This window comes from Plectropomus leopardus, chromosome 18 (genome assembly GCF_008729295.1).
Source record: "Plectropomus leopardus isolate mb chromosome 18, YSFRI_Pleo_2.0, whole genome shotgun sequence".
NCBI lineage: Eukaryota > Metazoa > Chordata > Actinopteri > Perciformes > Serranidae > Plectropomus > Plectropomus leopardus.
In genome coordinates this window covers 21,914,332-21,938,401 of record NC_056480.1, presented here as the reverse complement: position 1 = coordinate 21,938,401, position 24,070 = coordinate 21,914,332, and the positions used below count along the sequence as shown (strand labels likewise).

General features: G+C 39.9%; 1 protein-coding gene across 2 annotated transcripts in view; it reads left to right on the top strand.

Moving 5' to 3' along the window:
- The window catches only part of tshz1 (teashirt zinc finger homeobox 1), a 39,006-nt gene extending 33,094 nt beyond the window's left edge, over positions 1–5,912 (top strand). For both annotated transcript variants that reach the window (XM_042506705.1, XM_042506704.1), the window contains one exon: positions 1,293–5,912. In XM_042506705.1, the coding sequence (XP_042362639.1) occupies positions 1,293–4,642 (3,350 nt within the window). In that variant the 3' untranslated portion in view covers positions 4,643–5,912. The remainder of the gene's footprint in view (positions 1–1,292) is intronic.
- Positions 5,913–24,070: the final 18,158 nt, after the last annotated feature.

The following is a 24,070-nucleotide window of genomic DNA, read 5'->3' as shown; positions in this document are numbered from 1 at the left end:
GGTATTATGTCCATTCCGATTATGGGATAGAGAGCTACATGCTGTTTGAAGCTGACAGCACATCTGCCTCCTCACTGGAGACTGATTCTGGCACCTCAGACAAGCATCTTATGAGGAATGGATTGGGGGGAGCTGCCTTAGCATATTTAACCCTCTATTTTCACCCGCTCTCTTCCTGCTTGTAATATTTCTCTCTTAATCTGCTTCCAGGATCATATATAAACCTTTTCATCTTTGTGCTATTGTAGAGAATTATTCTTTTAATTTTTACATTTTGATCTTGTTCATATGGAGTTTAAAAGGAATTATAATGCCAATTTTTATCATGCCAATTTTATCATTCTCGAACCAAATGATTTTTGAAAATAGTCAACAGTTACAGTGAGTGGGCAGCCATTTTCCAGTGATGCTATAAATCTCTCTCTCTCGCTCTCTCTCTTCTTTTAAAATGGCACACTTGAAGCTGTGAGTACTCTGGGAGCATAGGCAGTAACAACACGGCTTGTCATGTCCACTGGCCGTTTCCTAGCATCACGCTGTGAGGACTTCCACAGCCGATGCCAAGTTGACTTCAGCCAACCATGGCTTGGCAAGGCTGATGCAGCTGGCATTTTCCTCCACTATCTCTTACTTGTGAATCCATAGTATGTGTGGCATGTTGGACAAATAGAGCAAATTAAAGTCAGAAACAGATCTGCAGTTGCTATATGGCAGCAAAATAGACAATAAAATATTCTGCATAGAGAATGTGGCTGTAAAGCTGCTCTCGCATTTCAATTTGCTGATAAGGAAATTTATTAGAGCAATCGGTGAGGCAGATTTTCCTCTTAACTGTTATTTTTTTCAACTGTGAGGAGACAAAAATGTCTTCATTTCTATTGGGAAGTAACATATCTCACCGCATGATTAATAAGTATCATCATCACTGAGGATTTGTTCCCTGTATAATTTGAAATTTTGCTTGTTTTTAGTTTTTTAACTAGGCAGTAACATTTCTGTGTTCCCATCTCTGCTCTCTACCCTTGCTGAGCTGTAGTGTTCAATAGCTTCATTAGGCAGTGCAGTGAAGAGGACTATCTGTCATTGTCAAGATATGGATGTTTGCCACTTTATTACTGCAAAACTGTGTCCTCTGCTGGGACAATTGACAAAAATCTCTTTAGGATTATTGCACACAGCACCTCCATATAGTAAGGGTGGTAGATGCATAATTGGTGTCATTCTATGTATCAAAAATACATCTATTAACAAGATCTAATGCCCCTTTTTTTCCTTTTTTTTGTATTTTCCAGCTTATGGACCTGAGGATGAATTTAAAGGCGATAAGATTGATGAAGATGAACACCTGCAAGATGATGGTCTTTCCCTGGATGGTCAAGATGCAGACTTTCTTTTCAATGATGATGAAGAAGCAGGAGATCGTTATAGCTGCCAAAACTCTCCCCTCAGCAATGGCACCAACCCAGACGCTGGGTACGCCTCTCCTCTCAGCACCACCAGTGATCACCTGGTGGACCTTAAGACCACGTCCTCCATCAGTGATCCGGACAAGGTAGAGGAGAAGCTAGGGGAGAGCACAGAGTCCATAAATGGCCTCTCACTACAGGATAGTCTGGCAAAAATGAAATCTGTCTATGCAAACCTCATCTCGGATGCCTCCTGGTCCAGCATTGCTTTGGACATGCTCAAAAGCAAGCAAGGGAACAATTACGCAAATAGCAATGACAATGGGAGCAATCACAAAGGGAGTAATGGGTTCCTGAACAGTCAAAGCCCAGGCAACATCCATCTGAAAAGTAGATGTAGCACTAGCAATGCCTCAGCTACCACTAATGTTACCATTAGCAGTACTACAACCAGAGCAGTGTCGAGCAACAGCAACAGTGGCACCAGTGTAAGCTCTGGCAGCACTGGAGGATTAGCCTATGACTGGCACCAGGCAGCATTGGCCAAAACCTTACAGCATACCCCATTCCAGCTCCTTCCTGAGCCGAGCCTTTTCAGCACCGTGCAGCTTTACAGGCAGAACAATAAGCTCTATGGCCCTGTGTTTACGGGTGCCAGCAAGTTCAGGTGTAAGGATTGTAGTGCCGCCTATGACACTTTGGTTGGCTTGACGGTGCACATGAACGAGACGGGCCACTATCGTGACGACAATAAGGATACCGAGGATGATCGAAGCAAGAGGTGGTCCAAGCCTCGTAAGCGTTCTCTGCTGGAGATGGAAGGCAAAGAAGATGCCCAGAAAGTTCTTAAATGCATGTACTGTGGCCATTCTTTCGAATCCTTGCAAGACCTCAGTGTTCATATGATCAAAACAAAACACTATCAGAAAGTGCCTCTAAAAGAACCAATGCCAGCCCTCACCTCAAAGCTGGTACCCCCAACCAAAAAAAGAGCATTTCAAGACTTGATGTCCCCGAGCTCACCAGAGTCTGTCTCATCAGGCATTCTACTGGGAGAGTCTCCCAAAGACCAAAAAGTGGCCAATCCTTATGTCACTCCAAACAATCGATATGGTTACCAAAATGGTGCAAGTTATACTTGGCAGTTCGAGGCACGCAAGGCACAAATTCTCAAATGCATGGAGTGTGGCAGTTCTCATGACACCTTGCAACAGCTGACAGCCCATATGATGGTCACAGGGCACTTTCTTAAAGTAACCAATTCGGCCTCTAAAAAGGGTAAGCAGTTAGTGTTTGATCCTGTCATTGAGGAGAAATTCCAGTCCATTCCTCTGCCACCAACGACCACACGACTCCCAGCGCCCAATGGGAAGTCACAGCCTGACTCCCCAATGCAGCCCACAAGTCCTGAGAACAAAAATGAGGAGCAGAAAGATGAAGAGGTGAGTGAGGAGAAAATGGAATCTATGGAACCAGAGAGAAAAATAAAAGAGGAGAAGGAAGATCCACCTGAAAAAGCTGATAAACCGAGGAAAGCCAGATCTTACCAATATCTGAGAGAAGAAGACTTGGAAGAGGCACCTAAAGGTGGCTTGGACATTTTGAAGTCTTTAGAGAATACAGTTTCAAGTGCAATCAGCAAGGCCCAAACAGGCACACCAACCTGGGGTGGATACCCCAGCATTCATGCTGCCTATCAGCTCCATGGATCCTTGAAGTCTACATTGCCGTCATCTGCACAAGTTCAACCTTTGTTCAGCAACAACAGTTTGAAGACATTGTCTTCTGAAATGGGCTCTCTGATCCATTCACCACATAGTCCCTCTCCGCCTCCAAGTCACAAGAGCAATGTGCTGGCCATGGAGGAGCTAGTTGAGAAAGTGACAGGGAAAACTTCAGTAAAGAGTGAAAAAGAAGAAAAACCTATTCAGAGCAAGTGCAGGTCTGCAAAGTCTCCATTGCCAAATCCTAAAGACAAACATGCTTTAGCCAATACAGAAAACAGCTCAAGGGCAGTTAAGAATACTGTAGTTGAAGACCAGACTGAGTTGAGAGGCAAAGACGGAGAGCAGGCAGAGAGCAAAGTAGAGACACAGATAAAGAGTGAAGGTGATTCACCAAAAAAGCCTGTAAGCAATGGCTGCAATAACCTAAGCATCATCACTGATCACTCCCCTGAACAACCTCTTGTCAACCCCCTCAGTGCTTTGCAGTCTATCATGAACAACCACTTGGGGAAAGCTGCAAAAGTAGCCACCCCTTTTGTAGACCCCTTCGCAATGCTTTATAAGATCAACAGTAACACTGCTCAGATTAAGTCAGCAGAGCCACCGAGTCAGTATTATGATGATGATGAGCAGCCCATGGACTTGACAAAATCCAAAAACGCTAATGGAAGTGCACCTAAGGGTACCTCAACACCCATTAACAATGGCAGCGTAAACAACAGCAAACCAGCATTCAAAGAGTTCTCACAGTCTTCTTCTCCTCCTCTACGGGAGAATGCTTTGATGGATATTTCAGACATGGTGAAGAATCTAACAGGACGTTTGACACCAAAATCTACAACACCTTCTTCTGTCTCTGAGAAATCAGACCTTGATGGCTGTACTTTTGAGGACAGCTTGGAAGAGCTCTCTCCCATCCAAAGACGGAAGGGCCGACAGTCGAACTGGAACCCACAGCACCTCCTGATTCTCCAGGCCCAGTTTGCCTCCAGTCTTAGGGAGACTCCTGAGGGGAAGTTTGTTATCAGTGACTTGGGACCCCAGGAACGGGTCCATATCTGTAAATTCACTGGTCTCTCCATGACTACTATCTCACATTGGCTGGCCAATGTAAAATACCAGTTAAAGCGGACAGGGGGCACAAAGTTCCTAAAGAATATTGACTCTGGCCAGCCTCTGTTTTTGTGCAGTGACTGTGCTTCCCAGTTCAGGACTCCCTCCTCCTACATTCACCATTTGGAGTCACATCTTGGGTTTACCCTGAAGGACCTCTCAAAGCTTTCCATAGATTTATTAGAACAGCAAGCAGTCAGCAGAATAGAGGACAAGACTTTCGGTTCCTCTGGACTTACAGAAGAAGACACTGGCTTGATATATCAGTGCAAACTGTGCAATCGGACATTTGTGAGCAAACATGCAATTAAATTGCACCTTTGCAAAACACACGGAAAGTCGCCAGAGGACCATCTGATCTTTGTGAAAGAGTTGGAAAAGTTCGACAAACAATGAAGACAAAGCTGACGGCATGACAGATTACTGTTGCACTATAACTATAAGCTACAATCTGTCATAACAGATAGTGCCACAACTGTATTGATCATTGTTACGACACATATTGTAATGAAATCATGGTAGCTTTAATACCACATACTGTAATTATTCAGTTAACCATAAATGACAGGACCTTGCAATGCAGAGGCTCAAAGCTACGTTGTAAAGGTTGAATTTTTGGTGACATTAGCGTACCAAATTGGTGCAGCAGCCATGGCACTATAAAGTCACTGACTGATTGTTGCTTTCCTAATGCACTGCATCTTATCTGAGCCTTTGGGAAAAGTCCATCCGTTGTTTTAAAACTGGACCACGCTCTTACTTTGATCACTGATTTTGAATGATTTTTTTCAAGATAAATATATTTCAACACAACTTGCATATTATTTATGAGACCGTTTGTGCATGTTTTTATGTAAAACAGTGAGCATACTATGTCTAATGAAATTTCAACCATGATGACAAAATGGATATCCCTGTTTAACAAATCACAGGTGTAGTCATTTATATGAAGGTATATGGTTATTAAAGTGAGAAATTATGTTCTAAAGTATTATGATGATTCCAGCACTTTAAAGAAGTGTAAACTGATGAAGAAATGTGTGGGTAAAAATTAACACATTACCCTACTGAGTTTTAATTATTTTGATCAACGATCAGCGATTTCGGGGACTAAATAGAATATTGTTATGTATTTGCCATTAAATCACAGAAATTCATACAAAATGTTTAGAATATTTGTTTCTTCAGTAAAATATCATTTCCTGGTTGTTTCATGTACAGTATTTGCGTTAGTTGGCTACCAATTTTATTATTGTGACGCTACAGTTGTAAAGTTAATGAAGTTTAAAAGTTATTGTATGAATAATCAGCAAGTGTGTATATATGTATGTCAGCATATCTTGCTCTTTACAGTTCAGCATTATTTGTACTGTGTGCATTTTTATAATGTTATTTTCTAGACGAATATGGGGGGATATGTATAAAACTTACAGAATATTGTTGGACCACAATGTCCTTTTTCAGTGAAAAGTAGGTCCTTCAATGTGATTTACATAAAATGACAGAATTTTACTGGCATCTGCTCTGATGCATGGTCGTGTACATAACATTGAACAAAATAAATTCTCACCCAATGATAGATTTCCAGGTTTTATCATCAACCCAATTATTCAGAATGGCATTCTTTTATCCTCAGTTGTAAAATAAACTCCATGTCCTGGATCAAGCTGTGGTGTTGTTTGAGTGATTTTGGAGAGTGTGAAATTCAAACAGATGCAACAAGGACTGAACCTGAAACACAATATTGTACTGTTAACTCTTGCCAAAAATGTTTCGTCTGTTATCTCTTTAAAATGTTTATTTTGAGGTATTATGAATGTTTTTCTAGATTTAGAAGACTTTAAACAGACTGTATTTCTATGCAGCATGTATAGATTTTAAAGACACTTTATGACATTTACAAAGTAGATTCTGTGAAGCTTAGAAGAAAAAAATGTTTATTAAGTTCAAAATTGTGAATTGTTACTTCATGCCATAGGTGTAGATTTCAGGGGCGATGCAGGGGACACCACTTAATCAATATTTAGAGCATGTGCATTTGTCCGCAGTCTGAAATAAATGTATTAAAATGGCAGAGAATTTTTGACAGTATTAAAGAGATTTATTCCCTAAATCTATGCAGAAAAGATGAGTTACACAAATTGGTGCATTAAAATTCACCAGAATGCATGGAACTGTTTGACGCTCAAAATTGTCTGGTGGAGGATCCTCAAACCCTCCTTTTCAAACCCCACACCCCACTTCCAGTGTTTAAAGGAAACCTGCGCCCTTGCTTTTTGCTCTGAATCAATATCATCATCTACTTGTATTTCATATACTGTATGAACAGGGGCTTAACCCCACCTAGCAGTCAACAAACTGACCCTAATCCCATTATATTCCAGAGGGTTAGGGTTACATCTGATATCTCAAACACTTGGCAACTCACATCAAAATAATCTGGACTGATAAATAAGAACTTACAAGTAAGAGGAAAATATTTATTTTTGGTTTGGGGTGAACAGTCCATTTAAGTGGTCACCATAATACAGGTAGATTGGGTCCTTTTTCCAGATTGCCCATGTACTGTTCTCTCAGGATCATAAATTCAATCCGATTTGACAGCCCGGAGTTAGACAGCGCTCTGACAGCTGCGATCCTCCAGCTTTATGCAGACAAACAGCTGTTCTGACTTTTTTCTATGGATGTGAGTATATATGAACTCTTCCAGGGGGTTATGGGGCTCAAAAGGGTTCAAGTTTGAACAACTCTAGGCACTTTTTGGGGAAGAACGCTATAGGTTAAACTCCAGCATTCACCCCCTCCCACTTTGTCAGGCGGGATTCATTGTGATGCACCAACAGAGCCACCTTCTTGGCTGGCTTTACTGGGACAAACAACAGCGACAGCCACATCAAATCCCCTAAATTTTTGTCCTCAAAGGGTGCTTGCTGCAGCTCTTTGGACCATTTCCAGATCCTACTGAGGGAGCAGCAGCTTTCCCACTGTGAGCCACAGCTCCTCTTAATCTGAGCAACTTCAATAAGAACAGTTTCAAACAGTGTCCCCTGCAACAGGTTTCAGAGATCCTCCGTACCCCTGCAGGGTTGTGATCTCCGACTCTGACACTAGCTCTGTCTCCTCAGGTGCCAGACAGAGCTTGAGACCCTCGGTGAGGATGATAGCAGCTCCATGCAGAATGGCATCCTTCATTACTCCTTTAAGGGGGTAGCAGGAGGCTGAACAGGGAAAGCAGCCTGCATGGGAGTCCACTGCTGTGCCACTGAATCAAAGCTGAGGACAGAGGGAGGTGAGGAGGCTAGCTCAGAGCTCCAAAGACTGATCCGCATCCTCGACTAACAGATAGAATTAACATTACCAAACTAAACTCATCTCCATAATTTGACAGAAATCCATTTATTTCAGGACTATATATTTTTGACAAATCTTATAAAAGTATCTCCCAGTTACATTTCCAGAAATGTACAAGCCCAACAACTTCACAGTATATGTACATTGGATAATTAGATCATGTTACATTTTTAATTAAAATGTGCATCGCTTGTATCTGTACGAGACAAACTTTTAACTTGAGGTTAAAGGTTTCAGTTTTACAGGAGGTTATGAGCTAGGCTATCTTTTTTGTCAAGACCCAGGGGCTTCCTGTGAGGTTGCCAGGCTGGCCAGGAGTAGGTCTGCACATAACACGTTGTATTACTGCAATTCGTTGTCATGACACCTCTGCTTTTGTACAGATTAAACAAGATTTGGTGTGTTAATGAAGCTGTAGAGATGCTGGTAAGTGGATTTTCTTACTCCGGACAGAGCTAGGCTAGCTGTTTCCCCCCGTTTGGGTCTTTTTGCTAAGCTAAGCTAACAGGCAGCTAGCTGTGGCTTCATAATTATCTCAGGGACATTCAGCATGATGAAGCGTTGGAGCTGGCAGAACTTGTTGGTGAGTGAAATAGCTGCGATTGCCAGTTTAGCTCAGTGCACAAGAAGAAAAATGGAAGTGAGGACAGCAAAAACAAAAGGTTTAAGTCAGTAAAGAGGGAGTGAGATTTTAGCAGAAACGGTTTGTAGCTGTGTGTGTTATTTTTGCTACCACGGGAAATATCCTTTGTTCTTTTAACATGGGGTGGTGTGGCTTATGTACTAACTGGCTATCTAGCATAAAGACGGTCTTCCGCTTTCCCCTTTTGTAATGAAGAATGCAGACTGCTGCACCTGCTGCTGTGAAGAGTTATTTCCTGTCATGCAGGCGCAGAGCAAAGATGCTAGTTAGCTGTTGGCTATAGTTTTTTGTGGTGTGTTCAAGTGCAACTTTTTGGCCGAGACTCAGGCGACTTAAGCAACGGAGCAGTTCTCCTTTGCCACTTGTTTTTTTTTTTTTTTTTATGATGGTTTGGAACCTGGCCCTCAAGGGGTACTTGTAAGTGGATTTTGTTACATTTGGACAGAGCTAGGCTAGCTGTTTTCTCCTGTCTCCAGTCTTTTTGCTAAGCTAAGCTAAGCTAACCGGCAGTTGGCTGTAGCTTTTTATTCACCTTAGAGACATAAGAGTGGTATCGAGCTTTTCAGCTAACTCTGAAAGAAAACTCATAATAATATTTGCAAATTGTCAACCTACTCCTTTAGAACAACCCCTTTGGCAGCAGTATTCTGTCTTTATGTTTATTTGGTCCAGTTACAATAATGTGCCAGCAGGTGCTACGAAAAAAAAGCTAACTTTGCAAAAGTTTATGTAGCAGGCATTGCTTGCACCATTAATGAATGAGCAAAATGTTTCTATTTTCATTTGTGGGCAGAGCAAAACCTCTAACTTAACTGGCTGTTATGTTAATGGTCAAAGATACTCTGTAGCAAACAGGCCTAGTACCCCTGCTGAGTGAAAACACACGTTTTTGAATGCAGCCTGGTAGCTTATGCGCACAGTTTTGAACATCTCTTGCAAATTTCTTTTGCTACATTGCAATTTGTTAGTATGACACGTTTTCATTTAGCATTAAATGAAAGTGAGGTTTTTCAATTCAGACGTCATGATGAGCCCTAAATCAGTAAATGTGTATGAGCAATTTCAAATAGAGACATAATCCCTTTTAGGGGGGAAAAAAGTGAATAAAACATTGTCATAAAAAAACAGGATTTGACTTTATGGTTTAACATAGAGCTAAGCTTTCTAGTTCAGTTAGTGAGACACCTGATAAAAGAGGCCATGGCATGTCTCCACTGAAGGTATTTAAGTCGACATGCTCCCACCCCACGCAGCTCTTGAACAGTAGCCTGAGGCATTTTCTCCCAAGAAACAATAGAGTTCCAGTGCCTTGCAGCGTGATCTGTGTGGCGGGGAAACATAAGAAGCAGCAGTGAGAAATACAGAGAAGACTCACGTACAATAGAAGTCACATATCATAGATGGCAGCGTGCAGGAGCATAATGTACAGTAAATTAACCAATGTGTGCAACAACAAGGAAGACAGATTAACAGAAAAACATAGTAAACAGGATATGAAACAATTTGTCCCTATAAAGAAACGCTGAAGTTAAGAAAAACTTTATATAGTCAGAAAAGAGCGTGATCCAAAAAATGTGCTGTGAGTCCAGTTGAATATAGTTTAAAAAATGAAGATACAAGTAAACTTAATGCAGAGTACCTCAAACTTCATAGGTTACCCATCATGTGAAAGGAGGGGTGTGTACTATACTACTTCAAATGTTTTGGTGGCATGTCAGCATATTGGCCTGCCAACTCTGTCTTGAACACTGTGCACGACTTCACCGCACCACCCACTGTATGGGTTGGAGCTGCGACAGCAGTGGGCCAATCACGTCATGTTAAATGGAAGAGCCCTTGCAGTGACAGACTGCGAGCAAAGCATTTTCTCTATATCTGGGTAGAAAAACAATACAGGTATCGTTTGACTAGAGAAGTTTCAAAACTACTTGGTTCTGAGTTATTTTGGTCGATACCTCAAAGGTACTGAGTACTGATTCCCAACCCGTCCTGTCAGGAAAGAATTTTGCAGTGGAGACTGTCAATAGCCACATATATTTGAATATTGGAATTTTAAAGACCTAAACATATTTCACAGGGAAAAAACATGTTTCACTTTACTAACCGAGTGTCCGGGACAGTTAAATGTCCAGCTTGTAGGATTTAGTGCCATCTAGCATTGAAGTTGCAGATTGCAACCAAATTAAACTTCTCCCAGTTGTCAACTGTATAAAAGAACTACGGCAGTCGATGCAAGAAGGGTAAGGGCCCTATCTGGATCCAGTGTTTGGGTTGTCTGTTATGGGCTACTGTAGAAACAGCATGATGGACTACATGGAAGAGAACCTGCTTCCAGATATTAGAGATATCCCGCCCTTCTGGATATTTGTAATAACTAGCCACTGTGTTGGGTCATTTCATCCACTTTAACGGGGACAGACTAAAAGGGCATGGCAGCAATCAACTTGAATTTATTAAAGTGTTTGGAATGCAAGGTCACAAAACAGTTATCAGACATATCTAAACAAAGGTTTGCTGAACAGTTTGTAAATGCATACAGATTTGTCAAAATTATAATCCAAACACACTTCAAATTGCAGACATCCAAAGGATCGTCAATAATCTAGTCCCCAAAGTGCTGCAGCCTTGATGTTTTTTGCAAAGTACCCATGTGTGCTGGTCTAATGTATCAAAAAGAGTCTTTAGGTACAACCTTGACCCTCATTGACCCTGTTTTTGCCTTTATAGCCAGTTAAAAATGTAACTAAAAGACTTGTGAATTCAAATTCTGAATATATGCACCTACAGCAGCATTACATACAGGATCTAATTTGTTGCTTATTCTTTAGATTAACTACATCAAGGATCATTCAGTCAAAACATTTGTTATGTTTCATATATGGTCTCTAAAACAAGCCGTCTTTGTCTTGTCACGACAGACGCAAAAGCTTCATGCATGACTTTGTCAGGCAGTCGATGTTTTGTTTGTTCTCTTGTGACTCTCGTTTGCTTTAAAGCAAACACAAAATAAATTGGCTCTATGTCATCACCATTACTAGGTGAGCAGAGGCTCATGAGACAGCAACACAAATCTGATGTTAAACAAAAGGGTGTTTATGACAAGGAGCGTCGTGATGCAGCCTGTTATCCATTTATAATAATCAGAATGGAAAGCCTTGAGTCGCAGTAAGCTGTTCTGCTGCTGAGCGGGAACATCTGTACATCCATGAAGTATTACGTGTCAGCAAGATGCACACGACGGCGGGGGCAGTGTTTGAATCCTTGTGACATGCATATCATGTGTACTCATGCCGACAGCGAGGATTTGGTGAATTAACCTCGTGCTCTCCTGTCCCCCCTCACTGCTTTCTGGACAACCTTCTGTTGATCACAGCTCTGTAAGACAAGACCTCGCTCTCAAAACATGTGTGCTCTCTAGAGGGAAGAATATCTAGAAAAATCCGCCCTCACAGTACTGTGTAGAACATGCTGCTGAGCAAAATGCTCTTAGATATTTCAGAGACGAGAAAAAGGAACCACATTTCTGTTTTTCTGGCTCGTGGGTTATAAACAAGACTCGAGGTGTGATTTTTAAAAGTAGGTGCTGTAGAAACAGAAATGAATTACTCCATTTTCAAAGAATATTTATTTTGATTTAGACTTTATCATGTAATGTATAGAATTTCAAACATACCTATGCAGTGAAGATCTTACCCTATACCCCTACCCTATGAGCGTATTAACATATTTATTTACTCAGAGCTTCACTTACCTGGACAGTGATAGCTGGACACTGAGATGATACTGTTTACAGGGACTTAAATGACTAAAAAACACTGAAACACTAATATGGATAGGATTGGCTTACGTGAGTTGTAACTTATGGTTTATAAATATAAATATTAGCAAGTAATTAGTAAAATGAAAAACTACAAAATGTGGAAAAAAAAAGACGACATTTTTCTCTGGCTTTTTAAAATAAATCTAAATCTAAAGATTTTTTTTGCAATCTGTTGATGAATCTGTTGAATCTCTTGATTTCTTTCTCTAGTTGATTATTACTTTTCCCCCCATGTCTTTAAAGAAATTGCACCAATTTGGTTAGGGTTCAAGGGTTAAATACTTGTGAAAGGCATATGAAAGCAGCACAAGAAAAGTGATGTTGCTCCATGTTTCACAGGGATAATTAGCCCAGTTGCCACAATTAAATATTGGCATTGTACCATTCTGTAAATGACGGCTATGTTACATTCCTGTGTTTTTATACGTACGATGAAGGTCAGATATAAGCTGCATTTTGGAAGAGGTGGATGGTGTAACAACTAGATGAAATGGCTGCTAAGTAGCAGCAAAGTGCTATTTGAAACAAAAAAGCTGGGATTTTTCAACAGCATGTGACAACATTTCCATCTGTGTTTGTAGCAACCATACTGGATATTGTAAGTCCAAACATGATGTTTTCTAATCCTTACCAAGTTGTTTTTTGCCTAAAACTAATGTTAACCAGGCCGTTATCATAACAACAAACTGAAACTTGAACTGTCCCTAAAAATGAAACGTACAACTAACAAATGCCACATCTGTGGTTTGCAGAAAGGGACATTGCCAGCATTTATTGTGGTTATTGGGTTTGTTTTGATAATGGTTTACAAATCATTTTCTAATGATTTATATGTCATTTATTCATTAGTAAGATGAGCTTTTTTTCCCCTATTTTTTCTTCATAATTTACCCAGGAGCTGCATCTTACCTCGGCCAGCTGCAGAAGTACAATGTGTTCCCTGTTGAGGTCTTCTGGGACTGACTGCACAAAGTAAGAACCACCAGCCACCAACGCAAATATTTGATAATGATGTTGTTATAAATAGGGATGCACGATAATATCAGCATATCATCAGTTTTGTATTTTAGGTATCCATCTGCTGATGGTCTATTACAACAAGAGTATGCACCACATGATGTTCATTCCACAACAGGAGACTTGATGATCACTAAAATTAGGAGGGCAAAAAAGTGGATATGTCAGTATTGATATCAGTATTGCTTATCAGCCAAATGATTTGTTATATCTCTGCATGTCAGATATTCGCAAAAAATTCAAAATCGTGCATCCCTAGTAAACTCTGCATCCCTGTCAGTAAATGTGTGATACAGTAAGTTCTTTCTAAATGTAAATTAGTAAACATATGAGAAAATTACGTGCAAATTAATCTTTTTTAAAAAAGACAAAGACAGTTTAGAAAAAAGAAATAACTTGGAAAAAGTGCATAAAAATTACTTATGTGAAATAGTTTTAAATGTTACGATGATAATTATACATTTAGTCTTACCCTAGCCTTTTTAAGAATAATTTTGTAAAGCTATTAATTTCTTGCAATTTGTGGAACATTTCTTGTCAAGTCTGTCATTGTCTTTTTTGTGTGTTTTTTAAAGAAATCGCACTAATTTGTTCAGGGTTCAAAGGTTTAAATATTTGTGAAAGGCGTCTGAAAGCAGCACAAGAAAAGTCACGTCCCTCTGTGTTTCAGAGGGTTGACAAAATAGTCATGTTTTGTGATTCAACTTATTGATTAATCATCAAGTGTCTGCACTGTTTTTGTTTTTCAAACATAGATCAAACATGACGAAATAGAAATCTTTAGCCAAAGTTCACTAAAAAGCATTTATCTTCGTACCATTTAGATTATTTTATCATCAGTATTCTTACTCTTGCTGGTTGCTGTCCTCCAAAATGTCAAGCTAAATGTTTGAGAGCATCCAGGTGTTGATGACCGTTCATTCTTTCATGATTACATATCACTTCATCCCAAATGATGACTCTACCTTGAAGATGTCTAAAATTTAAGGCATCAATCAGAAGTGAACTCACTTATTTCTCACATAACAAATAAATATTCCTGATGTGGCAGACTCATTTCTTTCTTCTGCATCCGTTCTGACAGCAAAACAATATAGTGCCATAAACTTTTGTAAAAACACTAAGCCTCAATGCAGGATTTGAAGAGAAACTGAAGGTTTAAAATCACCCGAGACATCTCATCATGGACAGAGAGTTCAATCCGATCGCTTGTTGACATGTTTGTCCCTGCTGAGATCTGCAGGCAGTCAGAACCATCTTGTAAAGTGTTGTGTACCTGTCAGGAATGAGCCTTGTTTTGGAAGATACAGACGACATAATTCATCAGGCCGAGGGAGAGGCTCTTGAAGAATGGAGAAGTGACAAAGTCGATTCTTTCGAGAATAATGACGGCTGCCAGCGTGGTGAATGGATGGAGTGTCTTTTAGGATCTATCAAAGCCTTTTTCCATTGCTGTAAAGCCCACAGGTGTGTTGTGAGACGCCGTCAGTGTTGTGTCAAAGTATCTGACATATTGAGTCATTTATGAGACATTAAGTGTGATTTTGTGTGTGTGTGTGTGTATGTGTGTGTGTGTGTGTGTGTGTGGATATCATAATTTCACCATTGTGTTATTTAATTTATGCAATCAATGGAGTGGACCTGCTGCAAAAAGTTTGCATAATATAAAAATGCACGCTAGAAAAAAAGCAGGTTTGGAAGAAGTATTCAATCATTTACTCAAGTAAAAGTAGCACTATAACAATACTCCACTGAAAGGGAAAGTACAGAGTGTTTGGCACAAAATGTTCCCAAACTATCAAAATAAAAGCACTCATTGTGCAGGATGGCCGCTGTCAGTTTTCTAATTTGCATAGACATACCACTGGACCATTATTTAGGAATGATGTATCAGAAGTACTTTCATGTTGTAACATAGACGAGCTTATTTTAACCCTATAAAACCTTGTTTGTCATCCATTTTCTTGTGCTGCGTGAAGACAATGACTAACTTGGTAAGAAATTTCCCACAAATTGCAAAAAAAAAGTTAAAGGTGACGAGAAGAATTACCTGAGAATTACTTTTTAAAAAGGGGGAAGAATTATTAGAATTATTATTTGAAATATATATAGAAATGTATCAAATAATAAAAAAATAATTATTATAATATATTATAATTCAATATTGTTTGGGTCATTTTCCTTTCTCTTTTTTTTTTCTCTTATTTTCAGGTAATTTTCCTCTAACTTTTTGCTAATTTCATTATTTATTTTGGGGCCCTTTGTTGTTAAGCTGCTTACTGCCCTCTCCCAATGTTTATGAAAAAAATCAAAACAATTTGCTCAGGTTTAAAAGTGTTAACTACTTACTGTATGTACTGATGGGTAGCTAGATGCACCAAATTTTATAGATTGATCATCATTTAAAATTTTAATTTATAAAGTAAGTAGTACCTTTAGTTGTAAAATAGATGTAGTGGAGTAAAATCTATAGTATTTCCCTTTAAATGTAGTTGAGTAGTAATATTATTTGGCATAAAATCATAGTAAACATACTTAGTTACTTTCCATCCCATTTTGGATCACATTGGTCTGGTGGTGATAAAGCCTCAGGGGCAAAATTTCCTCTTCTGTGTGCCGGGTCCTTTTGACTTACTTCTATAAACAGATATTTGCATATGAATGCAAATAAATAAAGAAAAGTTAATGTAAAGCGAAAAGTGTTAGACAACAGCCAATGGTTTCTGAGATTGCATTCAACCAATGCAGGCCCCTTTCACTCCTTTGAAAGCTGCTCAGTGGCGCATTGAGCCAGAAAAGTTTGACTTACTGAGTAAAAAATTACCCAAATCTTTTGCATTGTGGGGCTAACAGACCAAGTGCCCCAACCGAGCAGTTGTTTTCCAGTTTAGCCCTTCACTGACTTAATTTGAGATACAATTATACAATCATAGGGCTCTTTTAGACTTTCAAAATGATGTCAGACAAATGGATGAAATTCTGATAGTGAAATGAGTCTTTTCGCAGGGATTGTTACGCTCTAAGGAATGTTTCCACTGACTCGCAGATGTCTATCGAACAGGTCTATCGAGCAGGTCTATCGGAAAATGTATTGTTAGGCCCACTGGCATAATTGGCATGATGTGACAAGCCGGGAGGTTGTAATTCCATGTTTGGCCACTGTGTCCAATGCTGTTGCTGGAGGCTTGGTTCTACCTCTTCACAGCAACTGTTTAACTGTAGCTCGAATGACTTGACCACAAACATATGGACTACATATGGACGTGCCCACAAGATCTTGGCTCCGGAAATGTTTTGCAAATGTTACACCATCATGGCTCAAAAAATTCAGAATAGAAAGATTCAAAATTGATCTTGGTTATTAACAGTTTAATTGTTTTATCACTGCAGTACCATGAGTGGCCACTGAGAAAAAAATTGGTGCAAGGGAGAGCAGTTCTCCTGGGGGCATGGGTCTCAGGGACACATTTACTTTCTGATTTAAATTTTTCTGTCTTCTCCATGACCATGAATTGGTTTGATTCTATCTTCTTGCCATTAAATACACTGTACTTTTTAGGATGAGCTGAAGCTATAAAAATTCCTCATGTTATTAACAATTTTTAAATCAGCAGGGTGAATAAAAATTGAAAATAAATGTTTCCTTAGGGGCAGCAGTGTGTATTTGGTAAAAGATGGACCCTACATGTTCCTATGGGAGTTTGGATGCGTGCTATTTAGGACCTAAGAAACGGTAAATAGGTTACACTCACGGTGCTGTGGTTCCTCCCGCAAATTCCTCATTATTTTGAACTATTCCTGGTATTGGTTGCCAGGTTTGAATGTCAAATGTCGTATTTATTTCATCTTTAGCTGTGCGAGAAACCACTGTCATGTGGCTGGGTTTAGACCCTTGGACAGTGTGACGAGTCTCATTCACATTCTATCCAAACCTGACATCATTTGCATGAGAATAAGCCCAAACTCTGCAAACGTGACACGTCCCAGACAAGGGATCACAACTTGGCTGTCATATTAGGCCGGTAAATTCAGGTGACACGGATCCTGTGTCCTCATCTGGGCCAACCTGACAGTGGTTCATGTTCCCTGCTGTCTTTTTCTGAGGGGCTTTGTGAGGGGAGGGGGTTGCTTTTAATCAGCATGACGAACCCTGCCACCCCCTGCGCACACACACACACACACACACACACTCTTGCACTCACACACATATGTGAGAGTGGGCATATGCTGAGGGGCAGTGGGCTGGCCGTTGTGCCATCATTAGTCCAAGCCTACACCGCAAGCTTCTGACACATGTCGAAGGAGCTTCATTCGACCTACAGAAGGTGCATCCGCATTATGCAAAGGTAGCAGTGTCTTTATGTGCAGCGCTACTGTCAGAGGCTTGAAGGAAGAACTGAGGAAGGAAGTGCAGGGGCCTGGGGGGAGAGAATGAGAGGGGGGAGGAACAGACATGGAGAGAGAGAAAAGCTGAGAATCAATAAGAGAAGGGGAGAAATCTGTTTAAGTCATGATTATGTGCTGCAAAGTTGTAATTTTTAAACAAATTAAAAGCTGGGTGACATAATTCAAATAAATTATATTCTTGAATTAGTTAAAACAAAAGAATCCTCTTAGTCAAAATTACAAGGTATTATTTCAACAGAACTTGAAATAGTTCATCCTCTTTGTCACAAATATATTGTTTTATGGAAAACAATTTTCTTTTTACTTGATATTAGACCGAGGTCTGTTTTGTGATGTTGCAGTGAGAGGCGTTTGTGGTGGAAAAGTGGCAATTTTTTTTCAAGACAAAAGCTTTTTTTCTCACCTGTGCCCCCTGGCATTTTGATGACTCACTCTGAATTGGACTGTGTTCAAGTTAGAGGCACAGTAGGACACGTGTCACTGATGATCAAGTGCTGCAGTGCAGCAACATTAGTGTCACAGACTACATGACGCCTGCCTGCTCACACCAGAGAAAAGTGCACAGTGTCGTGTTTATCTGGTGTTATTGTGTCTTAGTGTGTGGTACTTTTTTTTTTTTTTTACAGATTGCAATGTGTTACCTTTGGTACACACAGTATCTCTTGAGTAGAAAATTGTTACCCTTTTATATAGATATGGCTGTGGTGTTAATATGTACCCCTATCAGAATTGAATTTTCACTAAATTATTCCCTGTATCGTTTCCTGTGATCAAATATCAATTTACTATGATCAGAAAAATAGTGGCTCTTTGCAGCACAAAGTACTCCAATTTATTTCAAAACTCTAAAACTCCAAACAAAGTCAACCTCTATGTTAAAATGGCCTACTTTACAGGAGAAATAAACATGTTTACAGTGTGGTACAAAAAACATTTTTAGTCCCCATACCTAACTTGTCCGTTCATGACGATTGTACGGGGGGTGTATTTACGTAATGCATCGATTTACATTTCATTAAGGTCCAAAGTTATGCATATGTAAAGGTCCAGTGAAGACTTGGGTTTTTGTGACATTACAATGATCTTTTACATTTTTGCATCGGTCACTGTAGTTTCAATAGGTTTCAATCTGTAACCACTGCTAGATGCTGTTAAATCCTACACTAGACCTTTAATGGCGTGGCCACTTTGAGTGACAAGTGGGTACCATTCGTTGATAACTACTACAATGGTGACAAGATTGGTTTGGTAATGTAACCATGGAGTCACCTCAGATTCACAGAGTATAGAGGTAGCTGTAGCCGCCGCTATTTCATGGTGTTTTCAGTTCATGAAAGAATAACTAAACCCCCCACTTTTGGTTTGAATGCCTCTTCCCTTTAGTATGGAAAAAAAGTCTCAAAAATGTGAAGCCTGGGAGCTACAACACACCCAGTCATGCTTATTCTCGATCCACAGCACCTCCCTGCCCCCCTGCACACACACAAAGTATTCAGTTGGTGAGAAGGCGCTGATAGGGGCTGGTGATAAAAGCAAGCTCCTGGTACGAGGAGAAAAAATCAATTGCACTAGCCAGGTTTTAACCTTTAGAGGGCAGTCACTATGCATATTTATTTATCAATATGTAGAATTTTTATACTTTGTACTCACATTTGGAGGGTTGGGCCTGAATCAATCAACCACACTACTAAATGCATATATGTATTGCTTTTTAACTGAAAAAAGTGGTTTGGGGGATTAGTTATTCTTAAAAAATAAGTGTAATGTTTTCGTCAGCCAAAAAGGTTTTGTTCTGCAGTCGTATGATAACTTTTTCTGGTAAAAATATTTTGTTTAATGGTTTTAAACCTGTTTTTCCTCTGACAAATTAGCATTAGCATTATCAGAGTTAACCATAGCCTATAATGCACCATGCTAACCAAGCTAGCAGCTACCATAAGGGTTAGCTCTACCCTCTGGTCTAAATATGGTCTCCTACGGCTCCAAAATGGCAAGATTGCAAACATAAAACACTTGAAACTCCAAAACGGGAGTCCACAAACCAATGTGTAAAGACATGGTGGCTATATTCATTATATTAATATAGTCGATGACTAATTCAAAAACAAAGAATTTATTTTTCTTTTCTTTTGCAGTATACAACTGTCACTGCTCAATGCTCCATTCTGTTTTAATGTACAGTTTGAAGGTAACTTCTATATTTTGTTATTTTTCTACTGCTCTGTTTTTTTTATTCGAAAAACAACACTAAAATGTCATCTAACAATGAGTGCATCTGTAAAAGAAAATAAATAGGCGCTCAGTGTCACAGGAGTGAGGCTGCCTTTCTTGCAGTAGACACTGATAATTACAAAGTCTTTTAAATTTTGCCATGTTTGCAAAATTATTGGCTGACTTAAAGGTTAACTGCCATCCCATCTGATGCATGTGCACTCCGCTCTCAGGCCAAAACGTTCTCATCTGCACAGACAGAGAGGTAAAAGTTTGAAAGAGTCGTGAAGCAAAGGAGCCGTATATTATCACGTCATCTGTGTTCCTCTTTCATCCAACTTTAAACAGACGCTCAATAACTTGCACAGCTTTAAGAGATGTGTTAATAGAAGAACCAACAATCCACTTAATGCCTAAAGTGAAGGGTAGAGTCATTTTTACAAGTCCAGAGATGAGATTCTGCTTTCATTGCCCACGTCAGTACAATGATTTAGTACCAGCCCCTGCCAGTCCTTTGTCACTTGGGCACTGCAATCTTTCTCTGTCAGTTGCCAGGGGGAAGGACTGAGATTCAGTTTTTCCAATAACGCTAAATGCATTGCCAACAGCACATGGTCCAATAGCTCATGAATATGAATATACATATAAATAGACAAGTTGAGGAGGCGGATGGATGTTGGCCTGTCACTTTTGCCTTGCCTAACATCTCCACTGAGGGTAAGTTGTGTCCTGGATTCACAGCACAACCGACTTCCTGCAAAGTCACACCAGGCTCCCCTCTTTTTCTCTCTTAAAGGCGCTGCACATATCGCTGTTTTATTAGCTCCAAATTAAGTCGCTATCATTAGCACAAGTTTGACATCTCTTTAATTAACAGTTATCCCAACAATCAGTCGGAATAGAGTGGCAGGGAAATGACAGGAGGGTGGTGGAGGAGCGGCGGCAGCATGGTGACAAGTGTGGACTTTTTGCTACTGCATTAATATGATGAGTTGGTTTGATGAGCTAAATACACCCAAACAGCTGTTTACATACATGCATCTGGCAAGATCTAATCTGTGGCCATTGCATCTCTGCTAAGAGACTGAATTTGAGATGTTTATCTTGTGAGTAACTCTGCTTTATTACACAATAAGAACTGACAACTGAGTGTGTATATAAATTAATTCATTTCTGTTTTGTTCTCTCTATGGGAAATTCGTGCTAATCTGTGATTTTTTTCTCTCTCTCACACGAGAGACAATGTGACAATTAGTCGATACTTTTGTGAATCCAGTTTCTTTTTTACTGTGCTAATTCATTTTTACAGCACCTTTTGTCTGACTGTTCATGTTCATAGTATCACATTCTGATCTGTAATCACTCATTGAATTTGTGTCTCCATAGACTGTATAAAAGAAGTGGACGTAGCCATTGAGATGTCACCCATTGATTTGTGAACTACCATTCCGAAGCCTTGAGCTCAGCACTTTGGCCGTCAGCATTGCAGCCAGAAGTGACCGTATTTGGAGTGAGGTGTGGATCTGACTGAGAACCTGAGGACAATGCTGTGGAAGCGACTTGTCAATCACAAGGTAACCACTCCCTAACGCATACTCTGCTTCGTCGTCCATTTTACACTAAATGGAACCATAATGTACAAAATCAGCTTTATATTTTATTGAAGAAGACTTGAAACTAGCAGTTCTCTTCTTCTTCCGTGTTTTGATGGGATCATTCACTTGGCCCTTCTGCCCAACAGTGCTTGTATGAACACTACAAGCTTCTGCTGTAAAAACATTACATTTCTTGTATTGGTTAAGCCAATACTTAAGCAAGCTAAGGAAGCTAACCGCTGGCACCAACAAGTCCAACATAAGACGGGCCAACTTGGCGTCCATCGTCATCCTCTCCTTGCTTGTAAGTGAAAGTGAAGATAAAAGCCAATCCCAAACTCACTGTTGATTTGAAACAATTTTTGTCTGCTTGGCATTTTGTCTCACCATAGACAATTTATGTTCTTTTGGCAATGTGCCTTGATTATTGTGGCTTCCTTTTGGATGTGTGCTGCTACTTCCCCAATCACTACATTTTAATAAGGTGCCAACCTCACATATGCACTGTTATTGGCGGGGGCTACAATCCCACAATCATCTGCAACAAAACAAAATAAGAAGAAAATAAAGTAATAATAATAGATAATAAAGTAATAAAGTACAAGCAGGGCGCAGAGTCTCCAGGGGACAACACACTGCCACATGCCCCTGATGGGTCAGAAGTGACAAATAAGATGGATTACTTTTTTGAGTATATACGTTGTTTTTGAGGAAAATATTGTATATTCTCATAGCAGTAGTGAATGGAAATTCACATTAATCAGCATTTTCTCTTGCTGGTTTCTTTAAATTTGGCTAAAATTTGTGCTACATTTTGATAAAACCTGGCTATTGTAACATACCAGAGGTTTGTTAGAACTTGGGTCAATTAAGTTCACTCACTTTCTGAAATCCTGACCCCTGCCCAACCCCATTTATCCCCCAAAATTTCAGCTTTCTGTCATTTGATGAACAAGAAGGAAAGTCCTATAAAGAGGTATTGCAGTCATCTTTGTCAGATTGACTATAAAAGCTTCACTTGAAGCTCTCAGACAACTTTGTTTAACAGACCTGCACCCTGAAATTACAAATTAATCTTCTCAAAAGTTGATGAATTTCTGTCTGTTGACCTTTGCCAAGACGCTCGTTGACAAATGTGCACATTAAATCCAGACTTAGTTCAAAAACTATGCTGGAGGAAAGGAAATGAATTAATTCAGAAAACTAAATACTAAACTTGCAATTTGCAACATTTTTTTTCTCTTAAGATCACCTGTTAGCCGCATTAACACTCATTATTAAATTAAAGTGCATGGAACCATTTTAAAACCCTTCAATCCTCTAAATAGAGGTGGAATTTTATTTTGAAATGTATGTGTTGATGCTCCACTTGAAGCTTTTGGTTTGAGCATCCTTCCAGTGAAAACTACACATATTGCTCTTGTCATACCTGTCCAGCACACAATGCAAGGAGAAGCTCTGCTTTGTTTGTCAAGACACTCACCAAACTCGGCTCCCCAACTCCTGGTTTAACTCCCACACTGTCACTATCTGGCTCGCTTCTCTACCGCCGTGGGAGTATTAACGCGTGACATCTACAATGGCCTGAACACAACACGCCAAGATTGAGTTCCTCATTCTGCCTATACGCGTCTCCTCTTACCTTCACTCTGAGTTAAGCCAACCCCACTGCTGGGAAAGAGATGTGACAAAACCAGGGGGAAGGGAAGTGGAAAATAAGGAAGCGCCAAAGCCGAGCTGCCACTCAGCGACAGGCGTTTTGACAATCATAGGCTGTCATCACTTTCTGATCAGACCTGTCAGCAAGAAATGCGGCAACAAGACAGCACTGCAAAAAGAACATCCGCATGTCTCCCTCCTTACTGTACACACACACACACACATACACACACACACACACACACAGACACACACACACACAGACACACACACACACAGATATCCAGAGTTGTATTATTTATGTACACACACATCACATCGAGACATGCAAACACATCAAACATGTCAGAAAGTGCTACGTACCGGCCCTAAGAATAAAACCGGTTTGGTTGCACAGCGAATTGGCTGCACCTCCTGCAAGTGCTGCAGGGAAACCCCACTCAAAAAAAGCATAAAGGCAGCATGCAGTGGCTTTGCAACCTGACAGCTGATGGAGGAAAAGTATTTTTGAAACTAGTGGAAAATTATTTAAGCACTGAGCTTGATTTATACGCCACTATGACCAGCAATCAACTCACACCATGAATCCCTTTGGTGCAGCTTTCTCACTGAAGTCAATTGAGTCACATTAAACACTCCCTTGTGCTTGTGCCCTGTTTTAGCCACAGTGTTTAATCCCCAAATTCAAAGAGTAACCAGAAAGCTGCGGCAGTTTGAGAGCAAAATAGAGCTAAAACAGACTCATGAGGAAAACTGAGAGTTGTGCTCAATTCCAGCCAATAGATCCAATTATCATTCTCCGTCCAAACAGAGGAAAACAAGAAACAGAGAAATGAAATAACATCTGTCACGTCATCTGAGTCTAACTGCCAGTCAGAGGAGCCAAGCTGCCATCTGTGAGAATGGTGGAAATGAAAGGGGATCTCTAAAGCATTATTTATTTGGATTTTTTAGTGGTGGGAGGACATTGTCTCACTCGCTTCAACATTTTTAGAGAAATATCAATTGAATTGTTTGAGTAATATTGTTTTTGATAAGCTTTTAAGCTTTAATCTGAGTTTCTTTTATCTAATATTTTCCAGCATGCTGTGCATAACATGACCTCAATTTGCTGTTTCAAG